This window comes from Grammomys surdaster, unplaced genomic scaffold (genome assembly GCF_004785775.1).
Source record: "Grammomys surdaster isolate TR1022 unplaced genomic scaffold, NIH_TR_1.0 1036, whole genome shotgun sequence".
Lineage (NCBI taxonomy): Eukaryota > Metazoa > Chordata > Mammalia > Rodentia > Muridae > Grammomys > Grammomys surdaster.
This window is the reverse complement of record NW_021605455.1, coordinates 364,082-378,831: the sequence shown is the minus strand read 5'-3', so window position 1 is coordinate 378,831 and position 14,750 is coordinate 364,082. Positions and strand designations below refer to the sequence as shown.

The following is a 14,750-nucleotide window of genomic DNA, read 5'->3' as shown; positions in this document are numbered from 1 at the left end:
AAGGAAGGAAGGAAGGAAGGAAGGAAGGAAGGAAGGAAGGAAGGAAGGAAGGAAGGTCACTCAACACTGAGATGCAGTGTAGTGTTGACTCCCAGCAAGCTAGGCTCTGACACCTGTTCCAGGGCCGATAGTCCCAAAGAGCTCCAGGTGCTATGGAAACCAGCATAACTCATCAATAGATCCAGCCCCTGCCAGAAGTCTCTCCTCACTAGTCACTGCTCCTCACTGACAGGACAACACACCCACATATATTTAAAAGCTACATCTGTGAGCCAGGCAGTGGTGGTGCACGCTTTTAATCCCAGCACTTGGGAGGCAGAAGCAGGTGGATTTCTGAGTTCGAGGCCAGCCTGGTCTACAAAGTGAGTTCCAGGACAGCCAGGGCTACACAGAGAAACCCTGGCTCGAAAAACAAAACAACAACAAAAAAAGCTACATCTATAAAAGTTGTCATAAAATACATGTAGCATGAAACGTGCCGTCAGTGACAGAGTCCATTCACAGAACTACATATCACCATCAGCACACCATAGAAGCAGTTAAGATCACACCAGCTGCCCTGGCAGAGAATCCGGGTTCAGTTCCCAGCACCCACATGGCAGCTCACAACTGTCCGTAACTTCGGTTCCAAATGATTGCCTTGGGGAATCATTTATTTTTTGCCAGGAACAATAAAAAAATAGCTTGTACGGCAGGATGTTTGGCATTTAGAACAGCATCCTATTTTGTCCTATTAGTTGTCTAATATTTTTAAAAAATTCTTTCTTTTTTTTTTTCTTTGAGATAGGGACTCACCATGTAGCCCCGAGAAGACTAGAATCCACTATGTAGACCAGGCTGGCCCCAAACTCAAGAAAGACCTGACTGCTTCTGTCTCCCAAGGGCAGGGATTAAATAAAGAAACTTAAGTGCTGCTCAAAGTTCAAAGCACACACTGAAGTAACAAAAAGGCCAACCTAGAGGAAGGGGCTTTAGCTCACAGTGGGGGGCTTTAGCTCACCGCTTACTGTACTCTCGAGGGGTCAACTTTTATCCCTAAGCACTTTAAGGAAGGAGAGGAAAACACCCTGTTATCATACGGCATACCATATAAAGAATTATTATGGAGTTAATATGGAAAGAAGCAAAGGAAGCCAAACCCTGACATGAATCTATGACACGTCCCCCTTTCTCTGCTGCTGGCCCTGAAACTCTCAAAGTCTGAGCAGTCTACAGCAGGCTCTAAGAGGCCTAACCAAATGGGAGTTGGGGTGGAGTGTGGGGATCTGTTTGCAGGACCACAGCCAAAGGCAACTGCCATCCTAGACTGGCCTTCTTGGGCCCTTCCCGCCCCCATCGCTGGCCTGACTGGGTTCTGCCTGGGGACAGGATGCAGAGGCAGCAGCCACCTAGTCTAGCCGGCAGAGCAACCCAAATTTGCTCCAGAGATTTTTAAATGCTGTCACCCTGCATTTAACCCCTGCCTGACTACCTCATTCTTTCCAGGACAAAAGAGATTTATCAGGGAGTCGTTCTTCAGGGGCGGGGCCCATGACCTCAGGCCCTACAGAAGAGGCCAGCCAACAGCCCCATGCTGCCCAGGACTGGTCTACACCGGGGTGTGGGTGTGCATCAGGTGAGCCACCCTAGCCTAGAGCCATCAGACTGACTTGGTTTAAAGAGATGCAGACTGTATTCTTGGAGTTCCAGACAGTCATTTCTCACATGGACTGGGAGAGAGCAGGTGGTCACTGCTGGTCACTGTGCTGGCTGATTCCCACCAAGCCTGTCCTTTTTAACAGCTGTGAGCTCAGTGTATGACGGGACCCACCCTCATTTCCAAGTGTACTGGAAACCACAGCCAAACCCGAGGTTACCTGTTCCCAGGCATGAGGAAGAGACACTGGAAACATAGCCCGTACTTAAGGCCCAGACTCCCTAGTTTAGTATCACAATTTCATGCCAGACAATAAAAACTTCTTCACATTTAGCTGAATGGCTTTCTTAGATCAGAATGTTGCCATCTTCCCTGAGAGCTGCTTGCTTTGAGCCCAAGTCACTGTGGACTGAGCCAGGGCAGCATTTCAGATTATATATGTGTTTTGAAGACTCTCCTCAGACACTAAGGCAGATGCCTTAGGGAGCAAAGAGGAGACAGACTTGTCCTTGTAGTTGACTTGGTACTAACTCAAAACCTGGACACCAAAAGCTAAGACCTTAAGCAAAGGAACGAGCCCCTCACACTCACGGCCTCTCCACATAAACATGACTGCACAGACGGGATATGGGGTTTCTTCAATGCTTCTAAGACCCCTGCATGCTTCAGGTCCCCATTGTCCATCCCTCAACCCACCCCAGTCCGTGGGAATTCCTCCCTCCCCTCAACTCTCTAGATACAGGCTACAAAGATGCTGAGCAGTTCTTCCCAGTGGTGGAGGGCCTAGATAGGTAATCTTGCCTTCTCCTCCACTGAGCCCTAGAGAAGTTTCCCAGCTATGACAGTTCTTGCCAAGGTGGCTCTTGCTAACTGATTCAGGCCCAAGCAGCAGTAGCAAGGGCCTGACCTGGATTTGCATGTCTTCCAAAAGACATCAGTGCCCAGGCTACCAAACTGCAGTTCCAAATCAATCCAAATACTAGTCCCCACACAGTATACAACTCCATGTAAGAGCCACCTCACCAGAGCAGGACCCCAGATTCTCTCAGACCCTGCCTGTAGCCATGGCATCTCTTGGCTCAAGTGTCAACACATGAACTTGTCTGTCTGTCTTGTCTGTCTGCCTGCCGAGTGTGAGCACACACACTCACAAGCCTGCACGGAGCAACCCATCTGTCTCAGAGTTGGCTGTCAGAAATGAAAGTACAATCTCCTGGAACCAAATTATTGCCTTCTAAAAATGTCCCATTTTCCCAGACTGAGGAAACTCGGCAAGGGTGGGGTGTGTTTCACTGCAGGTCCCCAAGGACCTGGCCTGTCATCTTCCCCCTACCCTCCCCGCACACTGCAAGGCTGGAATTCCAACCTGAAGCCAGGGTGCTGCTCCCAGGACTCGTCCCCGCCCACTCCCCTTCCTCTAGCTGGCCCTCGGCAAGGGCGCAGGAAAGGGAAGGGCCAGCCTTGGAGTCACCCCTGCATTTCAGGAGGGGCTAGACCTTTGAGCGCACCCCACCCCCTCTCCGAGGCACCACATTTTCACATTCGGCTGCTTTCTCGTTCCCTTCTTCCTTTGCCAAGAGAATCAAGCCCTGGCTCACACTGCCGACCTTCCTCCCACCCTAAACTGAGCCCCATTCATTAAGCCCGCTCTGAGCCAGGGCAGGACAGGAAGGAAAGCAGCACACAGGGCCTGTGAAAGAGACTCCCAGAGGTTACTTCAGGGGGTGTCACTACCCCCCACCTTGATTGATGCCCATCCTGCTCCAGCCCTGCCTCACCCCAGTGTCCACTACAGGAGCCCCTTCTAACCACCCCGGCCTACACACACACACACACACACACACACACACACACACACAGAGAGCACTGCCTCTGTAAAAAAGGAGGCTTGGCCTTCCAGAATGTACAAAACCTTCTGCCCAAGCCCATGAAACCACCTTTTGAGGGCATTTACGGGACAAAGAGTATAGGTAGTTTCTCTCTGTGCTTGTTCACCTCAACTCTAGATACCCCCAAACCATTGGCATCAACCCAAAAAGTTCTTCCTACAACCGCACCCCAAGCGCATTATTACTACACAGCTCCAACTACACACAGAGAGAAGAAAGCGCTCCAACTTCGAAGCCTTGGGAATTAGTAAACCAAGAGCTGAAATTCAAAACAAATGCTCTTTCATGTGGCGACCTCCCCCGCCCAGCCCCCCTTTTTTTCCTTTCTGCTGTTTTGTTATATCATGACATCCCTTGCAAGACACACTACTGCACCCTAGCAGAACCTCATCCGTCTAAGGGGCTGCAGTTACCCAGGGGGTCTGGGGAGTGGGGCACTAGAATGTGGCTTCCCGGCTTCTTTCTAGAACTGGATGGACTCTGGGAACTTTGGGAAACAAGGTTGGCTGACCAGGTCATGCTGCTTGGCTCCTCGGGCGGGGGGAGGAACTCTCAGGCCGGTGGTTCTCAGCCTGGTGTCGTCATTTCCTCCAGTAGAGGAGACAGACAAGATGTTATCAATAAGACAAACCTTCCGAAAAGCTCCACTTCCCTTGCTTATTTTATGTGGTTTGGAGAAGCTGGGGCTCCTCCCTGCACACCCAGGGCTTAAAAAATATAACAAGCCAACAACGTCCTGAGTGTGTTATTCTGTTCAGACTCTTCCTCTCTTGTTTCTTCTTTCCCTCAAGAACTCTCACCTCATTTCAGCCTTAGAAAGCAAAGACACGGAGCCTTCCCAAAGCATGCTCGCCCCCTCTCCTCCGCTGCTAGGGCCCACTCCCTCCTCCCCCTGGGGTCCTGCTTTTCCTGCTCAGTTCTCATTAGAAGCTTTGAGTAAACAATACCCTCAGTCTCAGATAACAGTCAGAGTACACTGCACTGAAATCAAAACAAACAGGGTCCCCCTTCAGCCATTTCCCAGCAGGCCCCATTCCTGCAGGAGAGAGACTGGGATGTTAGTCCAGAAAGAACTGTATCTCTCCAACACATAGGGGAAACTCTTCAACAGTCAGTCACGAGGAGACACACTGCAACAGGTCTAAGGGTGGTCCCATAACTTCCACTAAGGGATGCTACACTGGGACCTCCACCAATGGCCGGAAGGCCAGCTATGCTGAGTGCCCAGAACTGTCCTGGAATTTCCCCACCCCAGGTTACTTTCTTTCTTGCTTTAACTAGTTCTTAGAAAATAATGATGACGTGGAAGGGTGAGAGGAAGGGAAGAAAACGTTCTTAGAAAAGAAAGAACAGTCTCCCAGAGCGAAGTCACCATATTACCCTCTCTTGCCCTCTGGAACAATAATCCACAGGCTTTCCCCAGGGTACCTCTTCAGCACAATCTCACCAGGGCCCAGAGAAAGCCTGTCCAGCTGAGGACGGCTATGGTACCCATTTATCTACAGAAAGCCCTGCCCTGTTGCTCCAGAACCCCACAGTTCGCTGAGATCCATCTTATGAGCTATGCCCTATAAACATGGGTCTGTCTCCTTCAAGGCATCCATGTAAGAGCAAATTAAAGAGTTTAAGCACGCGAGATCACCCCAACGTTGACACATGGAAGGAACTTAAGTCAGGGGTTGATTTAAAAACCATGAGGGAGGTCGAGGTGGATCCCTTAGGAAACAGGAGCTCACAGGATAAAAGTGCCCACCACACCAAGCTTTCCGTGTGCTCAGTCCCTGAAGCCCACAGGGCGGAAGGAGAGAAACAACTCCCACAGGTTATCCTCTGACCTCGTGTGAGGAATAACACACACACACAACTTAAAAATGAAAAATAGCCCTGAACTCGTCACACAACACAGCTCCTAGCTGACTCCAGACTTCCCATTCCTAGGAAGGGCAAGGTCCTGGCACAGAAAGGACGTCAGAATGGCAAGCTGAATGGCACTACAGTCACCGGATGTGTCCAGTTTAAAGAATATGTAAATGAGAACAATTCCAGACCAACTGGGGTGGCCTTTGGCCACCCCCATTCCTTTAGCCTCCAGCAATCTCTAGGAAAAGAGAAAACGTCTTACCTGAAAGCCCCCCAGGGGCCAGATAATTCGTTCCCCCAGTTTCGGCGGAGGAAGGTACAGCATCTGGACAATCTGCTGCAGTCAGAAAAGAGAAAAGTAAATTCACAAATAAAAACATCAGCACTCACTCTGACGAACACTCTGAGCAGCATGAAAGAAGAGAGCACACATTCCACGGGGCTGACTCGCAGCCCGATGCAGATTATTAATGGTCTCTTCGGCTTCATGGTCCAGCCTAAGACAGACCACAGCACCTTGTCACCCGTCTAGGCTCCAGGCGGCCAGTTACTCATTAGTCAGGCCAGGCTCAATCAGACTGCCTGGAATTTCCCTTCCATTATAAGTCTCCCATTGAGCTCAGGTAACTCCCAAGGTCAAGGAAGGTGTACTTTCTCAACCCCTTTAACTCTTTTCCTATCAAGCATGAAGCCTCCTTCCTCCCACTCCTAGAGACAAAGGTCTCATCCTAGCCTTCAGAAAAACTATGTTCCCTTTTAACTGAGATACAACAAGTACAGAAATCGCACAGGATCACTAATTTCCACCAGTTCCATCATGGATTCATGTGTGTAACCCATCAGGTCAAGACAGACTTCTCAACAATGGAGGGAAACTTTCTATCTACTTCCAGGCTGGGTCTAAACCCTTATCTGGAAACCCTACCCAGACACCTCCATTCTACAAGGCTGCCTACCTCAGTACCTACACAATCTTTCTAGCACGATATCCTTCCATTTTCTTTACTAGATCTTAACCGGCAGGTTCCATATCCTCTACCCCTCTCCCAACTCCCAGGTGCTTATAACAGTGACCTCAATGTTAACAAGGATAATGACAATTCCAGCTAGGAAATGAGACAGATTCTCCAAGCAACTGCAACAAAAAATAATGCCCAGGAACCACAACTAATCAGTCCCCTGGACCGCAAATGCACAGGCCCCCCTGTAAGTTTCTTCTGCACACTTCCAACATCAAATTTCTTCCTAAGTCCCCATAGACAGTTTGGTTCTGAAAAAGCAAATGCACCATTGGTTTGTACAGACTCCAGTCCTCCCACCCCAGCTACCAGGCATTAGCAGATGTCTCTTTGGCCACAATGGTAAATAGTTACTAACAGGAAAGAGTAGCCTAGAGGCAAGCAGGACAGCCTAGGACAAGAGGCAGCCTAGGATGGCCCTCTCTCTAGTTCCTGACCAAGGGAAAGTGACCTGCCCAGAAGTCTCTGCTAAGGATCTCTCCCTCTTATGCTTCTCTCCCCAAGGCTGCAGTAGGTTGGAAAGGGAGGTGGGGGTACTCAGGTATATAGAGCACTTGACCAGTGTGTGTTTAAAAGTTTAAGAAAAACCTCTTCTAAATGGAAGGGAGCACGGAGGAGTGACCAACAGGGGGATAAGAGAAGAACATACACATCTCATTTCTTCAATGGAAAGAATAATTCCTACCAGGAACAAACAGCTTTATAGGACACATGTTTAATCAAATGGAAAACAATGGGGGTGGGGAAGGCACACAAAGGAGTTCCTTGGCATGTGATGCAAGTCTGTACTTTCTAAATTACGATTCTGGCCCCACCATTTTCTAAAGATTGGCTTCTTGTTCCCCTCCCCCACACGCTCCCCCAAATGGAAGACACCCCATGGCCACTCCCCCAGCTCTAGCTGGCTGCATGCCAAGGCCAAGGTGTATTTCAAAGGCAGAGCCTGGCCTCTTCAGGGCAGAGCCTGGAGACCTCAGTCAGCGTGTCAGCCTGTGTCTCACATCAAAGGTGAGCCAGCTCCAAGATGCAACCACAAGTGATTTTTATGAAATGTGCTCTGCCCTCTGCATCGCCTTTGATCTTAGGAGGGATTTACACACGTTAATTAGGCCTCCCTACCACCCCTGTGAGGCAGCAATGCATTTGAGAGGCACCCAGGTAAACTGAGGTGCCACTTGACTAGGCCAGGGGCCACCCAGGGAGCTGAGCCACCCCCAAGGCCAGCTCCTACTCCAGGGCTTCCATTCCCAAACCTTCTTCCCTGGAGTTAGCCAGGCTGAGCCAGTCTCTGGTGTCTAGATTCCACCCACCAAAGACTCTGCAAAGATAACTCTCAAAGTCAGAATCTCATCTTCCACCGTCTCCTGCTCCCCAGAGCCCAGCCTGGCAGACAGCAGAGCTGGACCGTTCCTGGCATCTCCTCTACCACTGTACATTACCAAACACCTAATTAAGCCCTCGGTTCTGTGGAACAAAGACACACAGCCCCTTCTCCCAGCCGTTCCAAGAGAAGTGCAACCCAGAGCCTGGGGAACCTGTAAGGTTCTTTCCCACTTAGCTCTTCTGAGTTTCCCTGGTACTACTTTGTATGATGACTGACGGAAGCACCAACCGAATAAATGAATGAATGACCTAAGCATTCATTAAAGGGACTTGGGAAAAAAGTTAAGGGACCTAAATGAAGAGGGCCAGATGGCAGATCACGATGCCAGCCGTTCTGGTAGGCTTTGAAGGTTGTACCACGAGAGGCCATCCCTTCAGCCAGTCAGCAGATACAGAGCTAAGACAGGGCAAAGCCCATCCAGGCCCTCCCTCCATTCTACAGGTGAGGCGTGGGAACACAAACAGCAAATCTTTTCTTCCTTGAGGGATGGCAAAGCGCAGTACCTTCATGCCTTGCAAAAGCCACAAGTCACAGTCACACCTGCCCTGAGGTCCAGGCAAGACTCTTTGCACACAACTGTTTTGGGAAATACAGAACCAGGTGTAGACCTAGTGCAGGCCCTTCAAGAGGCTAGAGACATCACAGATTTCCAAGTTCAACCTCCAAAGGATTCCTCAGTTCAACTATACCAGGCCCCAGAACCTTTCCCTGTGCCTCATCTAAAGTAGGAGACCTCGCAAAAGGGATTCCCTCAGTTGTATCGGCTCATTAAGATTAACAGTTGTCCACTCTAAAACCCTATTTTCTGCTTCACCTATGTAATCCAACACCAAACTCCTCAACCTCAAGCTGGGAAAGAATATCTAAATCCCCAGGTCAACACTTTCCCACACACTAGGGGGTAGGGAGAAAAATGTAGAACTTGAGAAAGTCCCCTGCGTTTCTAGCTACAACACCCCTGCCTGGGTCACCACAACCAGCAATTGGCCCAAGACCAGTCCCCTGAGCCCAGCCCCCCTGTCCGGACCACTCTTCTCTCCACGGGGACTTTCCCGATCCTTTCTCCATGTTCTACATGGTGGTGCCTGAGTTTGGGTCCTTTTTCTTGCTTTGTTTGAAGCAAAACATTTGGGGTGAGTAACCAGCTGCTTGGGTTTCCGATCGGCAGGTTAATCACTTCCTATTGGCTGATCTGGGGGAAGGGCGCTCCCCTCCTTGGAAATGGCACATTCCTGTCTTTGTGGCTTCTCTGTTTACACACATTTTGCTACCTAATGTCAACACTTGCTAATGAATAAATATATCACTCTGCTCCCCGAAAATGAGGTCCTGGCCTGCCAGAATGACTGCTGAAATCTTGCGAACAGATTTATCCAGTATCTTTTTGGCAAATCCAAGAACACATGGTCTTTCTTTGCTATAGAGTTTGGACTTTAGGGAAACCTCTACCAGAGCTGTCTTCACATCTGGAGCCACCAGGGCTTCCCTGTCTAAGGTTAACAGGCCACATTTGAAAGATGAATGAGGAAGCACAAAGCCAAAAGAAAGAACTGAGGTGGACCCCGGGGAGAAGAGACCTCATGGAACAATCCTGGATTCTTTAAGCTGTAAACTCAAGACAAGTTATAGCCCTCAGAGCTTGCTAATGGCAGTTAAAGTTTGTTGCAAACACAGAGAGCTGGTTATCTTGTCATTAATGACCATTTATCTGGTGTTTGGTAAATCGAAAGCAAAATATCACAGACTCTGCAGGCCACCTATTAGACACCAGGCAAGCAGCAACGCCTTCCCAACTTGAGGGAACTGGTGCAGCATGTGGAGGGAGGGCTAGCTGGGGCTTTGCTTACACATTCATTAAGCATTTAATTTATGACAAAGTCCCAGAAAAATGGGGGGGGGGGGAACCTGTGCAACAGCCAAAACTCATGAGGCAAAAGGTTCCAAGAACTGAACGGTGCCCAGCCCTTCGATTTTCCCTCTCCTTGGCAAAGCAAAGACGTCACAAGTGTTGCTTTTTTTTTTTTTTTGTTTGGTAAGCACCGCAGAACAAGCACAAAAGACAAAGCTAAAACCTGGATTTGCAAGCAAACCATTCTGTAATTCTTCCCCTGTAAGAAGGAAGTGGGACTTGTCCCTGCAGCCATCCTCAATCTGTTTTGCTGACCCTGTCCCCTGGCACTGTCAGCTCTAAGGGACGGGCTCTAGGACTGCCAGCCAGAAGTTGAATGCAGACAACCACAACAGGGCTGGTGCCAGTCTCAAATGGGCTTCTGCCCTGGCCCTCTGCCATCCGGCCAGAAAGCAACAGGCAGGCAGAGCTGTACTGAAAACTTTTATGGTCTCTACCAAGAATTCTGAGAAAACCCCAGGAGAAAGCAGACTTGTGGGTGCCTCAGTAGGGGTAACATAATCCCCTCTAAACTTGCTGCACTTCTTAACCTAGTGTGGTACTCCAAACGGAAGCTTCTCTTCAGAATCGCTCCTCATCCATTTAACCATCCCTACCCACAGATCCTTCTGGCACTTACAAAGCTTCAGAATGTTTCCATCAACCTGTCCTATTTGGCTCCCAAGACATTCGGTGGATTAAAAGCCTCCATGTGTTAAAGCTGAACTAACTTCCGTCACACAGTTCAAATGCATGAAAAAAGGAACAAATTGTAAAACATATCTGGGGTGGGGTGAGGGGGGACGAGTATCTTTATGAGGGGAAAAAATCCAATCACAACAAGAGGAAAATCCAAACTTACAATAGAGGAAAATTTCCTTGAGTAGCCAAAGTACCACCCAGGCCCCAACCTAGACACAAAAACCAGGGTTCTAAGAAAGAAAAGACCATCTACTCACCAGTTGGTTTGAGAAAATCCATTGGGTATCTGGAGTAAGGAGGAGGGGGAGACTCTGAAATTAAAAAAGTAAAAGGGTATATAAAGGCTGAGCCATGAGAAAACAGAGATAGAAACTTATGATAACTCAGGCATTCTTTTAGCCCAACTGTTTGTCTTAGTTGTGGGGGTTGGAGGCAGGGCCGCGAGGCGGTGATTGCCTTGATATTTAGCTGTCAGATAAACAAAAGAGGCCGCCTGGCGCCAGCCTCGGCGCTCAGCTCCTCCACGTCTGCGGCCGCCGCCGCCGCGCTCGGCGGGCCGGGCTGGAAACCACCGGCTGGGCCGGGGCTCTAGCGGCTGGGCCACGCACTCAACAGTCCATAGGGTGGGGGGCGCCTGGGGCTGCTTAGTGTCCTACAACTACAGATCCCGCTTTCCCCGGCCCTGCCCGCCTCTAGGAGCACAAGTCACCTCCGCCCCCGCTGCTGAGCTTGGCACCCACGCACTCAACTAGGGAATCCTAGCCAGCCCACCTGAGAAAAAACACCCCTGGTTTTTCTGCTGGTGAACTTGGAAAACTTGCGGGGAGTAGGGTATGACCCTCTACCCTGAGCACAAAGACAAGGAGCAACAGAAGGCACAAAAAACGTAGCAGAATAACATGGGGAGGAACCTGCTCAGGGTCCCAGCCATGAAGCCCAGGCCAATTATGGAGCAGGGAGGGACATCACCGAAATGCAGGGGGTGGGAGTGTCGGACATGCTAAGGACCACTAACTGTATGCTTTTCTGTGCGAAATAAAGGTAAAAAGTGGAGGCCACCCAACTTCTCCAGGCTGTTTGTTCCTTCTCACCCTGAAGCTTGCACAGCTGAGAATGGACACCCATTTCAGTCTCCATCCTTGCACGGCCCCCAAACTCCAAAGCTGTGATCAAGACAGTATCTGGGCCACTCTTGCCCCACGTGACTGTCCTTATTTACTAAAGGAGAGACTTTCCAGCCTTTAAAGCTAGTTTCTCCCAGCCTTCCTTGGCGGGCTTGGGCCGAATCCAACTCGGCCACACACCTCAACGCCTTTCCGGGTGCGGGGGGAGCGTGATCCCCACTTCGCTCTGTATCCCCTTGCAGACCCGGAAATGAGAGTCATTTTCTGCACCATGTCTGTTGAGTATACGGATAAGCAGTAGTACTCCTAGGTCCTCTTCTCTGGAGGTTGGGGGTACAGTGCATTAGAGGAAATCTTGAAAGGGAACCCCAAGGAATGTCAGAGCTCCCCCTCGTCCCTTCTCTGATTTAGTTCCCTTGTCTCCTCCAGGAGGTTATACATACACCCTCGAGCATTCGTACCAGCATTTCCTCGCCAGAGGGAACGAAAGGTGGACTCAGAACAACTTCTTACCTAGTTCACAGAGTCGACTAAGGTGATGGGGGTTGCAGCACACCAGCTCGGGGTTGATCTTCCCGTAAGATTCACAGCAACACAGCCTCTTGACTTCCGAGGAATGCCTGAGATCCGGCCACCTGAACACTTTGCACAGCAGGAGGGGGAGCGAGTAGGACGAGGGCGACTGCGCGGGCTGCGCGCTGGCGGGCGCCCCCGGGCCCAGCCTGCAGTCCAGGCGGCCGGGCAGCAGGAGGCACGCGGTGCGCGTTCCGCCGCGGGACTCCACGGCCTGAAGCAGCAGCTCCAGCTGCCGCTCCTTGAGTTTCTTAAGCACCGAGTGCGTGAGCGCCTTCAGATCTGCCTCGGCGCCCCCGGCCGCCCCGGCACCCGAGGTTGGGGGATGGGGATGGTGGTGACCTTTGGCACCTCGGACTGCCTTGCCCAGGCAGCAGCCTGCCCTGCCCGCACCGCTGCCACCAGCCCCATAAGCCCGGCCGTCCGTCGCCCCTTCTCCCCGCAGCTCGCCTCCTCCGCCGCCACCCCCCACGCCCTCCTCCTCGTCCTCGCCGCCGGGCGCACGGCTCCTCCAGAGACGCCGGACGAGCGCAGATCGTTTGGTCCTGAACATGCGGGGCGAGGAGGCGAGGAGAAAAGTCGTTTGCCGGCTAAGGAGCGAACATGACCTCCGCACACCATGAAGAAGTCGGGCGCCGAGTTGGGGCAGCAGGCGCAGGCGACAGCAGCAACAGCAGGGGCCCGGGCAGAAGCGGCGGCGGCCCGAGGGGCGCTCCGTGGCATGCGCCAGTCTCCCGGAGGCCGGAACGCGCGCGGGGGCCCAGGGGCGCCCGCCGGGGTTCGGGGGCCTGCGCTTCGGCTGCCCCACCCGGCGCGGCCCGCGCCCTGCGCGGCTCTCGGGCCCCGGCGTGCCCCGGAGGAACGCGGCCGCCGCTTCCCTGGGGGCGGCCGAGGCAGCCCTGGTCGACGCCTCCCCCAAAAAAGGGCCCCCTACAGTGGCTCCCGAGTGTCGGGCTCGCCAGCCTCGGCTTCCTACATGGAAGATCCTCGGGGGCAAAAAGAAAAAAAAAAAGCCGAAAGACGTTAGACTGAGCTACTGAAGGGAGGAAAAAGCCTCTTTCCCCCTTGCTAAGCAACTTAATTTGGGGGTGGGGAGAAGCAGGCAATTAAAAAAAAGGCAGGCACACGATTTATTTTTTCTTCTATATCCTTAGTAACCGGATCTCCTCGAATTCTGTGCACGCGAAGACTTGAGGGAGGGGGCTGAGTAGACTTCACCCCTCGTGAGATGTCTGGAGGGTCTCTCAAAAACCCCAAAACCAAATATGCAAAGCCCCCAATGGAAAAAATAAAACACCACCTTCTCGCACCTCAGAGGTCTGAAGGGCACCGGATGGAGTCCGGGTTTAAAAAGAGAAAATGTTTACAAAGTAGAACAAGATGTTGGAAGGGTGGAGAAAAAAAAACCGTATCCACGAGTTACATCCCCCTTTTTTTCCTTGCTGAACCCCGCCGGTCTTCCTTTCCTTTTCTTCTGCCAAAAAAAAAAAAAATCGTATTTCTTTTAATCCACAGAAAGGTCTGGCTAGGCTGCTTCAATCTTGCGTATCTGGGTGTTTTAGAGTCTCTGGTCTTTCCTCCTGCGCTCCCGGCGGCCCAGGTCCTCGGTGGGGACTTCCTCCGCGCTGGGGAAGCAGGGACAGAAGATGCTGCGGCGGCGGCGGCTGCGCCCCGGGGGGCTGTCAGCGCGGGGGAGGGCGGCGCGGCGGCCGGCTCCGGCGGGTCGCAAGCTCTCGCCCCCGAGGGCACAGGCGGCAGGCTAGCTAGTGTGGGGGCCGCCGGTGCCCCTTCTCCTGGCCGCGGGTGGCCTCCGGGGCTGCTCGCATGAGCTGCTGGCCCCGACCCGACAGTGGCGGCAGGAGGCCCGGGTGTCCTTTCGCAGCCTCTTCCTCCGAGACTCTCTTCGTCGCGCCCGGGAGCCTCCTCGTCCGCCGTCCGCCCTCTCCTGGCGCTCGAGTCCTTCTGCCGCCGCTGGGGGCTCGCCGCGCCGCACTCAGGGACTCCGGGGCCGAGCGCTCGGCGGCGTGGCGCCGGCTGGCTGGCTGCGTCTCAGGCAGCTCTCTCCGGCGCGGCGAGCGGACCGAGCGAGGCGCCCGGCTGGCTCTGCTGGCGCAGCTCGGGGACAAGATCCTCTGTACGCCGATCAGCGAGCGAATGTGCCCAGGGCTCGCCGCCTCCCGCAAGGCCTCCCGCCTCCGCCCCCTTCCCTCCCCCCTCTACCCCTCCCTCTCCCGCCCCCAGCCGCCGCCGCCTCCTTCCCGCCCCCCCACCCGTCCCTCCGCTCGGCTGGTTCCACTGCGCAGTGGCGCGCCCGGCTCCGGCCTCGTCACGTGGCCGTCTAGACACCCTGTCGCTTTAAAAAAAAAAAAAAGCGATTGTGTTTCGCAAACAACAGATCGGGTTTCTAAAAGCTATTTCAACCCCCCTCCCAGTTACCGCCACCCTCACCCAGGTCTACAGAGGGGTACCCACGGCGGAGGGAGGTGGGAGGCTGAGGCGGCCCCGGGGGTCGGCGGAGACCAAGCGGGAGCAGGGGGAAGTCGGAAGAGCTGGGGGCATGGAGCGGGCGAGTTTGGAGCGGAATGAGCCGGTCAGTGGCCCGATTTATACCAGCGTAGCTCGCCCGGGCGCTTCATTCATTCGTTTTGTTTTAAGGCCCTGGCGGCGGATCCCTT

The 14,750-nt window shown here is 52.7% G+C and overlaps 1 protein-coding gene across 2 annotated transcripts in view; it reads right to left on the bottom strand.

Moving 5' to 3' along the window:
* Positions 1–12,768, bottom strand: part of Smad7 (SMAD family member 7) — a 26,672-nt gene extending 13,904 nt beyond the window's left edge. Inside the window, exons 1-3 of one of the 2 annotated variants that reach the window (XM_028783209.1) lie at positions 12,016–12,768; positions 10,636–10,689; positions 5,648–5,722 (exon numbers count right to left, since the gene is read on the bottom strand). In XM_028783209.1, the coding sequence (XP_028639042.1) occupies positions 5,648–5,722; positions 10,636–10,689; positions 12,016–12,628 (742 nt within the window). In that variant the 5' untranslated portion in view covers positions 12,629–12,768. The remainder of the gene's footprint in view (positions 1–5,647; positions 5,723–10,635; positions 10,690–12,015) is intronic. The other variant, XM_028783210.1, reaches the window with a different exon arrangement.
* Positions 12,769–14,750: the final 1,982 nt, after the last annotated feature.